This window comes from Muscardinus avellanarius (assembly GCF_963383645.1).
Source record: "Muscardinus avellanarius genome assembly, chromosome: 9".
Classification (NCBI taxonomy): Eukaryota; Metazoa; Chordata; class Mammalia; order Rodentia; family Gliridae; genus Muscardinus; species Muscardinus avellanarius.
In genome coordinates, this window is record NC_137795.1 from 43843891 (window position 1) to 43857805 (window position 13915).

Sequence of the window (13915 nt, forward strand, 5' to 3'; positions counted from 1 at the left end):
AGGAGTTTGGACTCTAGATCTCAAGAGGGGCCTCACTGCTGTCAACTGTTTTTAAGGTTGACAAGAAATAATAACATCTTTTACTAAAATGCCTTTTCACTGCCCGGTGAGTGGCCTATCTGCAGCTCTCTCACAAAGTGCATTATTTCTATGTTGAATATTTGCTGCAGAGCATATTCTGACTAGCAGAGCTATTATTTTGCTTGACTACCAGTCATTTAACAGCCATAATTACTATGCTGTTTTCAGAAACATCCAATTACAATACCTGAGGATTTGCAAACAGTATAAAATCAGCTCACCTGGCAATGTATCATGCGCCTATAAACATGTCCTGTGTGTATTAGTTGCATAGTAAACGGATCATGACTATTAATTGTGTTTGTTTTGTCATATCATGCTACCACTAAAAAATTACCAGGAGACTATGGATTACATGAAGGTTTCTTATTTTGACCTAACATGCTAACCTTTTTGTTAAGGTACTGGGGATTGAACCCATGGGCATTACGCCACTGAGCTACACTCTTGGCCCTGTTTTATCTTTTATTTTGAAACAGGGTCTCACTAGATTGCTGAGAGCCTCAGTAAGTTGCTGAGGCTGGCTGCTGCCTTAGCCTCCCGAGTACTGGGATTATAAGCATGTACCACCACGCCTGACTTAACGTGCTAACCTTGAATGTTGTTTCTGACCTGACCAAATTATTCCTTTTAAAATCAGAGTTACTGCCGGGTGTGGTGGCGCACACTTGTAATTCCCGTGCTAAAAATAAATAAAATAAAATAAAATAAAATAAAATAAAATAAAATAAAATCAGAGTTACTTCAACCTATTTCTTAAAAAGCAAAATGATGTAGCATGTATATTTCAAAATTAAAAAATGTTTTGGTACTGGGGATTGAACCCAGGGATGTTCTACCTCTGAGCTACACCTCTAGCCCTTTTAAAAAATATATATATAAATATATTTTGAAACAGGGCCTTGCTAAGTTGCTGAGGTTGGCCTTGCATCTGCAATCCTCCTATCTCAGCCTCTCAAATCTTACTAATTTTTTTGTGTGTGCAAAATAAATTTTTGTGTGTAGCACTGGTGAAAAAACTCTGGGGCATTCTACCACTAAGTTATACCCCTATCCCTATTTGATTTTTTAAATTTTGAAATGGTCTTACTGTATTATGGAGGGCCCCACTAAGATGATATGTCTGGCCTCAAACCTATGAGCCTCCTGTCTCAGCCTCCCAAGTACTGGGATTACAAACACTCCCAGCTTGCGCAAAATAATTTCTAATTAGCAAGTCCAAAAGGGAAGCCAATTCAATAAGGACTGGCGGAAGAAACTAACCCTTTCTTTAGTGGAGAACAACATCTTTCCTTTGTTGTGTTTTTGTTTTTTTCCTCTGTTGTTTTCATCCCTATAAAACCAGTGGAGCAAAAGGGTGACCTTACCTGGTTCCCATTGATAGTATAATCATACTTGGTGGCATATACTTTTCCTACAGACACCGCAATAGCATAAGCCACCACGGCAATGGAAAACGCTGAAGTCAGCATCTCTGAAAACAAGTTCACAGGCGGAAGTACAGGAGGCAAAAACCTAGTGAGTTTTTAAATAAAAAAAATCTGAGAAAATTTGACAGTTCTTTTTTTCCCACATCATCAAATGGCTATATCCACTCAATCACAGCTAAGTTAGAAATGAAAGGACATGATCCAAGAGACTGAAAAGCACAAGATATGTATAAATGGTACCATCTGCTTTTAAATGCTTTCATCACAGGTTAGTGCTATATTGTTGGCTAATTTCTTTCTTTTTCTTTCTTTTTTTTTTTTTTGTGGTACTGGGGGTGGAACCCAGAGGCTCTTCTACCTCCAGCCTCTACTACCAGACCTATTTTATATATTTTATTTTGAAACAGGGTCTCACTAAGTAGCTGAGGCTGGCTTTGAAACTGTGCAATACTCCTGTCTCAGCCTCCCAAACGCGGGGATCACAAGCGTGCGCCACCACGCCCGGCCTGGCTAATTACTTTGTCCTCTATTGAATGCCATTTCTAGATCTCTGACATGATTAAATCTGTTTTTGTTTATATTTTAATGCCATACAATTCCACCCATGCCAGTTTACACAATTTCACCTTAATGGTCTTTGGACTTAAAAGATATTCTAGCCATGATATAAGATTTACTCTGAGCCAGGCGTGGTGACACACACTTGTAATCCCAGCATTTGGGAGGCTGAGACAGGAGGATCCTGGTTCACGAACAGCCTCAGCTACTTAGAGAAGTCATCTGCAATTTAATGAGACCCTGTTTCAAAATAAAGAATAAAAAAAATAGGGCTAGGGTGCAGCTTGGAGGTAGAGTGCCCCCGGGTTCCATCCCAGTACTACACACACACACACACACACACACACACACACAAAGATTTACTTTGTATGAAAATATGTCCATTCTGTTAAAGAGACAAAATGAGGCCATGCTTGGTAGGCCATGCCTGTAACCCCAGTACTTGGAAGGCTGAGACAGAAAGATCTCAGGTTTAAGGCCAGCATGCAATCCCCTATTTCAAAATAAAAAATAAAATAGGTATGGAGGTGTTGTAGCTCAAAGTTAGAATGGCATTGAGTTCAATTTCTAGTACCATTAAAAAAAGAAACAGAGAGAAAGAAAAAGAGAGAGAGAAAGAAAGAGAATATAAGATTATATGACACTAAAGCCAGGCATGGTGGTGCATCCTTGTAATCCCAGTACTTGGGAGGCTGAGACAGGAGGATTCCAGGTTCCTGGCCAGCCTCAGCTACTTAGGGAGGCCCTCAGCAACTTAGTGAGACCCTGTTTCAAAATAAAGAACTAAAATGAGGCTGGGGGTATAGCTTGGAGCTAGAATGTCCATGGGTTCCATCCCCAGTACCAAAAAAAAAAAAAAAAAAAAAGACTATATGACACTAAAAGAGCTCGGTGGGATAGCCAGGTGTTGTGGCACACCTGTAATCCAGAGACTCAGATGCTGAGGCAGAATGATTGCAAATTCAAGACTAGTCTTGGCAACTTGGCGAGACTGTCTCAAAATAGAGACAGGTTTGGTGGCACACACCTATAATCCCAGCAAGTTGGGAGGCTGAGGCAGGAGGATCACAGTTTCAAGGCTGGCTTGAGCAATGTAGTCAGACTCTGTCTCGAGATAATAAAAAAGTGTGGGGGGAGCTCGGGATGTAGCTTGGTGGTAGAGTGTCCCTGGGTTCAATCTCTAGTCCAAGGAAGGCAGGAAGGCAGGCAGGCAGGCAGGAAAGAAACTTAGTGGAAAATGCTTAAAAGCCATGATATTTGAAATCTTCTTGATATACCTTCCCCAAATTAAATTTAAATAACTATCACAATGTTCCATAATCACTAAAATATTCCAATGATTATGTGGTCAAAAGACTACTCTTTGACAAAAACAGAGCTACTCTACAAACTATAAATAAACCTGTGAGTTTATAACCATGAAATTGTCCCTAAGTCTGTAAACTTGGGGATTCCTGCCTTATTTATGCCCAAATAAACATAAAGTAGAAATAAAGTTCTTAGACAAAATCACAGAGAAATTTAGAGCTAGTAAGCATCCTAGATATTGTTGAATACTCTTTTATTTTTTGATAGGAGAACTGAGACCAGAAGAAATTTGCTTGAGATCGGGCTGACTTTCTAGGGAACACGATCTTTCTGGTTCTCAGCCCTTTTTTAGACTTTCTCTCCCTAAGTGGGGAGGGTAACTTCCAGATTCCTTTTCTCCCCATATCCTGTCCTGCTTCATGTGTGGGCTCTAGAATGTCCCCATCTGTAAGCAAACAGGAGGTTGGAAACCAGGGTCAAGCACTTGGGTCCATCCCTATCACATTATCTGCTAGTCTGGCTGGACTTTGGACCACACTTTTTAAAACCAAGAAACGAGGCTTCTCCTCCTGTCATGGCACTCACCTAGCCACTTCAACTTGTCTTGCCACTCTTTCTTTCCCAGCTTTGTTGATATCACTAGACTTGTTTCTGTGCCATCAAGGGAGACCAGATAACAATGGCCTTTCTTATGGCTTATTTATAATGAAACAGACTCGGGTATATTTATATATTGATTGATTGTGGTTCTTGGGATTTAACCCAGGAGCATTCTACCTCTGAGTTATACCCTCAGCCCTATTTTAATTTTTATTTTGAAATGGGGTCTTGCTAAATCACTGAGGGGCACCCTAAATTTTTTAGACTGGCCTCAAATCTGCAATCCTCCTGTCTCAGCCTCCTAAGTACTGTGGCTACAGATGTGTGCCACCATTCCTGGCTTCGGGAATTCCTTTTTCATTCCATATGAGAAATTAGAGTGTAAAGCACATGGTCTACTCTGTGTGTCTTATGTGAGCTCTTAGTGGTGTTTTAAAAGCTTGAGTCAAGGCTTCCTTGTTGTAATTACCCTGTTTTTATACTTTTATTGGTGCACAGTAATTATACATCATAGTGCGATTCAAAGTGATTCAAACATACATGCACACAGTACTTGGTGTGTGTCCTTTTCCATCCCGCTGCTGGCTCCTCCCTCCCTGTACATGTTAATGAGACATGCTAGTGATACCTTCATATGGGAACATAGCATTACTTGAATGGTTCCCTTCCTCAGTCCTTTTCTCCCTCCCCACATCCCTCCCTCACTCTCCCGCCCTCACTCTTCCTCCACTATTCTACTGTTCTCTCTTCTCGTTTATCGAAAATCCCCTTTGTTTCCTATTTTCTTTCTAGGTTCCACATATGAAAGAAAACATATGGCCCTTGACTTTCTGAGACTATCTCATTGAGCATAATATTCTCTAGTTCCATCCATTGTCCTACAAGTGAGGTAATTTTGTTCCTCTTTATGACTGAGTAGAATTCCATTGTGTGTACATACACCACATTTTCTTTATCCAATCATCTGTTGACGGACACCGAGGTTGTTTTCATAATTTGGCTACTGTAAATTGTGCTGCTATAAACATAGATATGCGGGATCAGTATAGTATTCTGACTTTAATTCTTTTGGAAGATGCCAAGGAGTAGTAATTAGCCTTTTCTTTTAGGAAAACTTCCCTGGTCTCACAACTAGACAGTGACAGAGACGGACAATGGACCTTCTAATTCCCTAAACTACCAAACATGTGTAAAAACTCCCCTTGAAAACAATGCAATTTATTTTAGGTATAAAGTATATGATTATTATCTTTGGTATAATTTATGATGATGATGATGATGATGATGATGATGATGATGATGATGATACTGGGGTTTGAAATCAGAAGCATTCTACTTCCAAGCTATACCCAAATCCCTTTTATCTCGAAACAGTGTCTTGCTAAGTTGCTAGGGCTATCCTTGAACTTGAGATCTTCTGTCTCAACATCCCAAGTACTGGGATTACAGGCATGAGCCATTGAGCCAGACTCAAAAGATATAGTTATGATTTAAAATTCATTAAACTAAATGGTAGAGAATATCAGCAAGATGTCTCTGACTCTTCAAGCTGATTGCTCACAGCATAATAACTGTATTTATATTCTATCATAATTATGCATACGAATTTAATTTGGGATTCTGGTGTTAAATATACTTGTCTTTTCATTTTTTAAAAAATAATGAAGGAAAAAGCTGGGCATAGTGGCACATGCTTGTAATCCCAGAATTTGGGAGGCTGAGACAGGAGGACTATGCTTCACGGGCAGCCTCAGCTACTTAGTGAGGTCCTTTGCAACTCAGTGAGACCCTGTTTCAAAATAGAGAATTAAAAAATAGGACAGGGGGTGTAGCTCAGAGGCTTAATGCCCCTGGGTTCCATCCCCAGTACCACAAAAAAAAAGTGAAGGAAAAATCATATATAGGAGCTGCTTTTAAACAGGTGGTGTAAACTTTATGTATGCATGTGCTGATTATCTGAGGCTTCACACACAGTGATGTTTCTTCAAAACACACACAAGTAGGACTATTGAAGGAGCACCAGTGAAGTGAAGCTTGTAATAAAAAGTTTTATTTAAATAGAAAACACTTAGCTGGGCGTGGTGGCACACGCTTGTAATCCCAGCATTCAGGAGGCTGAGACCTGGAGGATCGAGGTTTGCGGACAGCCTCAGCTACTTAGTGAGGCCTTCTGCAACTCAGTGAGACCCAGTTTCAAAATAAATAATAAAAAATAGGGCAGAGGGTGTAGCTCGGAGGTCAAATGCCCCTGGGTTCCATCCCCAGACCCGCAAAAATAAATAAATAAATAAATAAATAAATAAATAGAAAACACCTGCCTAATATGGTAGTATTATCTAAAAGGAACATCATACTTACCCACTTGGGATGGATTTAACAATGCCGGCATTGTATTTATGTTCAAAGTCAGCTCCATATGAAATGCCAGTAGCAACTATTGTCTGAAATGAAATAAAAAATATGAAACAGAAAAAAACTCATAATTCCTTACTTGCCATCCTAATTAATGCTGAAATTTCTGACTATGTATTCTACTTACCACAATTACTTCTATAGGAATAGGGATTGGGATTTTGTGTTTAAATCGATCATTTAATTCCTTAACTGCCATGCAGATGACGATAGTAAGTAATCCAGCAATTAAATCTGCAATATTGGTATCACCAATATTTTGAAAAGTCTCAATCAGAGTCTGTAAGAAGAAAATAATTTTATATACTTCCTACTGCATAGACACACAGAATCAATTCTCCAGCAAAATTTCCCACATGAAAAATCATATCAGCATTAAACAACATGAAAAAGTTTTATGTAAAATCATTGAAATATATTGGTTAATAAAGGACCATTAAGTACATACTGTCCCTGCAAAGATTATATATATTCAGTAGTGATGGCTTACTTGGAAATGGGTGATTGTTATATCCTTATTTTTCTTCTTTGCATTGTGTGTGTGTGTGTGTGTGTGTGTGTGTGTGTGTGTGTGTGTGTGTCTGGGGATGGAACCCAGGGGCATTCGACCTCTTAGTTACACTCCCTGCCCTTTTTTTTTTTTTTTTATTCTTTATTTTGAAACCAGTCTCACTGAGTTGCAGAGGGCCTCACTAAGTAGCTGAAGCTATCCGTGAACCGAGATCCTCCAGTCTCAGCCTCCGGAATGCTGGGATTACAAGCGTGTGCCGCCACACCCAGCTTGCATTTTTTATAATAAAAATGAAGACATTTTCAAAGAAAAAAATTGCCATTAGGCGTTGTCTCTTACTTGCAGAAAAGCTTCAAAATTGTATCTTAAAGTGGTTTTTTAGGTGTTACTGAGTGACCTAATTTTCACTGTGTAGAAAATGTGTTATTGAGACTAAATATTAACAAACTGAAAAATTACAATTGGGTTTTTTTTCTCAATTAGCCAGACTTTTAAGTAGTGCTCTTCTCTAAACCTGGATGAGACAGATGATTAAAAGTACTCTGAAAGTGCTTCATACGTAGACACAAGTGCATTGATTTATTCCTCATGGCAAAGAAAAGTTATTGAATTGATATGCTGGCCAAGTATATACTTTTAGAAATTAATTTAGTACATAGTTCAGATTTGAACTAAAATAGTAACTAGCTGGTTATGGTGGTGCATACCTGTAATCCAGTACTTGGGGAGTGGAAATAGGGGGATCTCAGGCCTCAAGCCTTAGTGAGATCATGTTTTATTTATTTATTTATTTATTTATTTATTTATTTATTTATTTATTTTGCAGGTCTAGGGATAGAACCCAGGGGCATTCTACCTCCAAGCTATACCCTCTGCCCTATTTTTTATTCTTTATTTTGAAACAGGGTCTCACTAAGTTACAGAGGGCCTCACTAAGTAGCTGAGGCTATCCGTGAACCGTGATCCTCCTGTCTCAGCCTCCTGAATGCTGGGATTATAAGCACACACCACCATGGCCAGCTGAGACCCTGTTTTTAAATTAAAAAAAAAGAAAAGCTGGGCATGGTGGTGCACACCTGTAATCCCTGTGCTTGGGAGGCAGAAATAGGAGGATCGTGGGGGTTCGAAGCCAGCCTTGCTGGCTTAAGAGACCCTGTTTCCAAATAAAAATATTAAAAAATAGGTCTGGGAGTATATCCTGGAGGTAGAAGGGTTCCATCCCCAGTACCACCAGGTAAAATAAAATAAAATAAAATATAAAGGGCTGGAGGTATATCTTGGTGGTAGAATTCTCCCTGGGTTCAATCCCTGGTACCAAAATAAATAAATATATAACTAAAAGTAATTCTTTCCAAGTGAACAGAGAAGCCAACTCAAGAAAAAACTAGGTTTGTTTTGTAAATATGAAGTTTCTGGAATTAGGGATGTTCTTTAAGGAAATTAGCAAGGAAGAATCCCAAGGAAGAACACTAACATCTTTGTTATATTAACATCTGACCTGTGTAAGTCATGACTTAGGAAGGTGTCTCTTAATTTTTTTGAGACAAATGGTCTTCCAGTGAAGGTTACTGTTCTTTGAATAAGTCTTCTTATAGGTATATTTTATGTGAAGATAATCGAATGGAGCATCTTATAGTCTATAACATGTATCTTGATTATTTTGGCAGATAAATAATATCCTTAATACAATTATAATGATAAAGTGGTCAAGAATGGACAAGATGGAACCTAGGAGTCATCTTGCCAGCAATCTCACCTCTCAGAAACACATTCAAGAGTGAGGAAATAGAGGAGTATGTGGGAACGCACAAAATGCACGCCGCCAAGGGCTTGGACCTGAGTTGAGGCACTTAACTGGTCGGAAGCCTCTTGGACTTTCACTCAGAGGGTATTTTTGTTCGTACTCCTTGCCAAAGTCACTGAAAATTGCTAGCATCAGATATACTGACAGCAACAAGATGAAGCAGGAGACAGCACGGGGAAAAGCAAATGGGAAGGTGATCACAGGCAGACACAGTAAGAAGGGTGTGGGGCATTGAACTCGGAAAGGAGCAGGCTTGAAGGTAGTCACTGTCATTTGGGTCTTTTTTTAGAGAATCAGTGTTCTAATGATGACCATCTTTAATTCATTAACTACCTATAATATTGTGACTGTTTATACAACTCAAGATGGAATAATTCAGGCTTAAAAACAAAACACTTGAACAAATTATTCCAACCACACAAATACTTTCACCTTTCAAAAATCATTACAGGATTCCCACTTAATTTGAAGGTCATTTGGACATTTGAATAAAAAGCACCTCTGATGTATTAAAATATAATATGAGCTGAAAAACCAAAAATCAGTTCATATTATACAACTACATCAAGCAAAGCATATAAGTATATGTATTATTTGCCTATATACTGAGTTTAAGGCTTCTTATAAAAAGTTTTAAAACAGAAGGCTTAATCTATGTGGAAATAAAATTCAATCATATAAACTTAAATGGACCATACTGAAAGATATAGAACTGACACTCTAAGAATATACCTAACAGTAATTTTAATTTAGTTTACTGTTAAAATACAAAAATATACAGCCAGGCATGGTGGAGCATGCTTGTAATCTCAGTACTTGGGAGGCTGAGACAAGAGGATTGCAGGTTTGTGGCCAGCCTCAGCCACTTAGTGAGGCCCTGTTTCAAAATAAAGAATACAAAAATAGGGCTGGAGATTTAGCTTAGAGGTAGAATGCCCCTGGGTTCAATCTCCAGTTCTGGAAAAAATCATTAAAAATAATAAAATATGAAAATATAGATAAACATATGATCCTATATCATAGCCTAATATTCTAAGCATAGTCTAAATCATGATAATGAGCTTTTCAGTACTAGATAATGTTTTTCTATGTTTCCTACCATGTTTGGAGAATTTTAGGATAATTTCATTTAGATATTTATTGCCCAGATTTATCTGGGTATATGAAATCATAAATAAAAAATGATTTCCAAAATTGTATATGAGAAAATTTTCTGGTTAGCCTTTGAATTTATTTTAGTTTATCTTCATAAATAAAACAAATTCTTCATAATCATCTTTTGTCTTTGAGCATTTTCTGATGTCAAATATTTTGTGTATACAAAGATTGCCCCTTAGAGCAAGTGTATATTATAATGGTGTGAATTTAACATACCAAATTAAGTTTAAAGTTATGAGTCCGACCAAATAAAGCTGTAGCTTTCAAAACTCTCAATTTTGGGCAGAACTTTTTCAGTGCAGTCTTTCTACTTGTCAGGGGAAGAATTGAAGCCAGTGGTATCAATTTAGTAAGCAAAGACAGAGGGCTTTGCTTGTCTACCCAGACATACCTTTCAAAGCGAATGGTGGTCAAACACTCACTCTTAACAGGACTATGGGATTTACTGAAAGAGGAGCTGGACAGGAGCATCCAGAGAATGACGAATTCTAAACCGCTGCCAACACCTGGCACGCTCCCTTCTGCATTCTCCACCCCACATGCCTGGTGTTTGTGAACTCAACTTTTGTCTTTCATTCCTAAGAGTTTCTCCTCCAATTCTTTGTATTCATTACTTCCAGTTGTCAGTAACTTTTTGGAGGAGGTGGAACAAACCAACGTACAACCTTACAACAAAAATAATGCTGTAAGTTGAATATGAGGTAGGAATAACCTGGCTCCATTCCAGGTAGAGCATTCTACCACATTCTTGTGATCTTTCCTGGAGGAATCCACCAGTGCTGCATTTACTGAAGGATTCTTTCATAAATGATCACAGTAGCAATGCCACGAACAAAACTCTCTGTTCAGGGACTAAGTGGTTCTTTCAACCATTGTGCAATCATTTCTGGACTGCCTCTTTTTTCTTTTCAAAACAGAAAGCTTGCTGGGCATGATGGTGCATGCCTGTCCAGCTACTTGGGAGACTGAGGGAAGAGGATCAAAAGTTAAAGGCCATCCTGGGCACTTAGGAAAACCATATCTCAAAATACAATTTTAAAAATTGGCTGGGGAAGTAGCTCAGTGGTAGCCCATTGCCCAACAAGCACAAGATTCTGGGGTCAGTCCACAGTACTGGAAAAAAACCCCACAAAACTTTCAAAATAGAAGCTTATGTTTACTACCAAATAAGGGTAGCTGAAATACCTTTCTTAAACTTGGCTGACCTATGAGGAATTTCTTTCAAAATGCCATGACAGTAGTTTCATCAGTTATAACAAAGAGGTATAGACAGTGGGTACATGGGAACTCTGTACTTTCTGCTCAAATTTCCTATGAGCCTGAAACTTCTCTAGAAAATAAAATCCATTTAAAAAATTCTATGGCACATACTAAACTAAGACTTTGAAAATATTATTCAACAGGAAATAAATCACATAATGATGAAATTTGGTTAAAAATCTATTTTTTATCTTAGTCTAGTATTTTCTGCTTACTTTTGTCCCTATGACATTGGGCAGTAAGTTTCTTGTTAAACATAATAACAGAGACCGAAGAATCATTCCCCCTGTTCTAGAGGTCCAGCAATGGCCAGGGTTCCAGGCCAAGTGCTAGCCTCGGCCTCCGGCAATCTGGGTGGACGTATGAGCAAATGTTTTCAGAGGGAAGGTGGGGGTGCACCTAGTAAAATATACCTTGGTGGGTTCAAGAAAAGTCAGTGGGCTCATATAGGAAGTGAGCAGTGACTGGCACATTGGAGAGCTATTCAATAAATACTTATCAAATCAGTGAAATAAAGAAATGGAAAAAAAGCAATTGATGGGAAAAAAAGCATGTGAAAGCAAGATGTGTTAGGTACTGAAAGAGTGTCAGAGCCTGTCTCTAAAGAACTATGGACTTGGAAAGGGGAAAAAGCAAGAATGATCAAAATAATGCCGAATCAAAACCAACCCGTGTAATCACAGTACTTAGCCCAGTACTGCTGTGAAATTGAGGACTAGGAGGCTGAGATAGGAGGACGACAGGTTCTCAGCCAGCCTCAGCAACTTCGAAAAGCCCTCAGCAATTTATTTTTTTCATATTTTATTGTATTTATATGTGGAACATATTGAAAGTGGTGCACATTTAGATTGTGTTTAGTGCCCCCCCTTCTCTTTCCCCCCTCCCAACAGTGAGTGTCCAGTTAACCACTCTATATTCATACTTTTATACATATTTGGATGTAGCTCCTGCATTGATCAACCTCGGCCTTCTTCCTCTCCTATCCTTCCATTCTAGCTTTGCTGGGCCCTCAGTAATTTAGCAAGACTGTTTCAAAATAAAAAATAAAATAGGGCTGGGGGGTATAGCTCAGAGGTAGAATGCCCCTGGGTTTAATTCCCAGTACCAAAACAAAAACAAACAGCCTGTGTTAATGTCTTTTAATGGGCTGGTTCTCTGGGAAGTAAATAGCAAGCAGGTCTGTTCATCCACGATTATAAAAATGATAATAATAAATTGAGTTCTTACTATGTGCTAGATATTGTGTTTAGTCCTTTACATATAATTTTCTTTATAAATCTGCACAGCTCTAAGAGGTAGATACTGTTACCTCCATTTTGCAACTGAGAACAAAGAAGTTTACAGGAAGTTGTTTTTTGTTTTGTTTTTGTTTTTGTTTTTTGGTAGTAGTAGGGATTGAATTTAGGAGTACTTTACCACTAACTACACCCCTAGTCTTTAAAAAATTTTTTTTCTGAGGCAGGGTCTCATGGTATGGCTGGCTATGAACTTGCAATCCTACTGCTTCAACCTCCCAAGTAGCTGAAATTATAGGTATGAGCCACCACACCTGGCAAGGGAAATTAATTGCAACATGTCAAGTAAGTGGGTGGACCCAAACTCCAACTCGAGTCAGTTGAAGTCAAAGTCAAGATCCAGTTATTCCCACTCTTAAGATCTGATCTGAAGTAAGCACTGGGTAATACTCATCGAATGGAGGAATGATGTGGGATCGTGGCACTGTTGTGAAATTGAGCAAATTTCTAACATCCTCACTAATGCATACATGACTTTCCATGCTTTTAGACACTGTGGGGTGGGTAATTGGAGGACTCAAGCTCCACTGGCACATTATTTTTGTGTAGCCTCATTCCCCCAACTTCGAGTGACATCATGTTGCTATTACCATTTTTTAAGCATTAGTAATATCCTTTATATGGAACCTATATTCAGATCCAAGAACTCCAAATCTCATTAGTGTGATCTATATCCTGCCTTTGCATCCTTTTTGCATGTTGAGTCATTTCTGAATCTAATGTTCCTTTTCATTTATAATTGCTGAGACATTTACATTATGCATTTTATGGAATCTCATAATTAGAAATGGCTTGAAAGATATGTCTCCAATCATTTTCTCTTAAAAATAAGAAAGAAGCCTAGCAATAATAATTTCAAAATGACTTCTAGTATTTGCTACCTGCCAGCTCCTGGACCAAGTATTTATCATCTATTTATATTCAATAATCAGGTCAATACTAGTAGCAATTCCATTCTGCAGAGGAGGAAACTGAGCCATGGTGATTTGCTCATGTGGCTAGTAAGAAGTAGAGTCAGAATTTGAATCTAGGTCCACAATTCTAAACCGGAACTTTTCAGCTGCTACCTTACGTGACATGTCCAGGTTCACTCAGCTTGTCAGAGTGAGGGTCAGGATTGAACCTAGGGGTACATTAACAGTAACTATACCCCTATTCTTTAAAAAAAAAAATTTTCTGAGACAAGATTTCATGGTCCAGGCTGGCCATGAGTTCAAGCCCACTGGAATCCTAGACTTGTCTTGACTTCATTATACCACTTGTTTTGTTAAGTGAGTGTGTGTGTGTGTGTGTGTGTGTGTGTGTAGCTAGGGATCAAACCCAAGGGCATTCTACCTCCGAGATACACACCCAGTTATATTTTTTATCTTTTATTTTGAAACAGGCTCTCACTAAGTTGCAGAGGGCCTCACTAAGTAGCTGGGGCTGGCCATGAACCTGTGATCCTCCTGTCTCAGCTTCCCAGGTACTGGGATTACAAGCATGCACCATAACACGC

At 38.6% G+C, this 13915-nt stretch overlaps 1 protein-coding gene across 1 annotated transcript in view; it reads right to left on the reverse strand.

The window, feature by feature from the left end:
• Nucleotides 1-13915, reverse strand: part of SLC26A4 (solute carrier family 26 member 4) — a gene marked incomplete at both ends in the record, with an annotated part of 60649 nt that overhangs the window by 27555 nt on the left and 19179 nt on the right. Inside the window, 3 exons of the mRNA XM_080701474.1 lie at nucleotides 1449-1596; nucleotides 6336-6418; nucleotides 6517-6669. Of these exons, the coding sequence (XP_080557600.1) occupies nucleotides 1449-1596; nucleotides 6336-6418; nucleotides 6517-6669 (384 nt within the window). The remainder of the gene's footprint in view (nucleotides 1-1448; nucleotides 1597-6335; nucleotides 6419-6516; nucleotides 6670-13915) is intronic.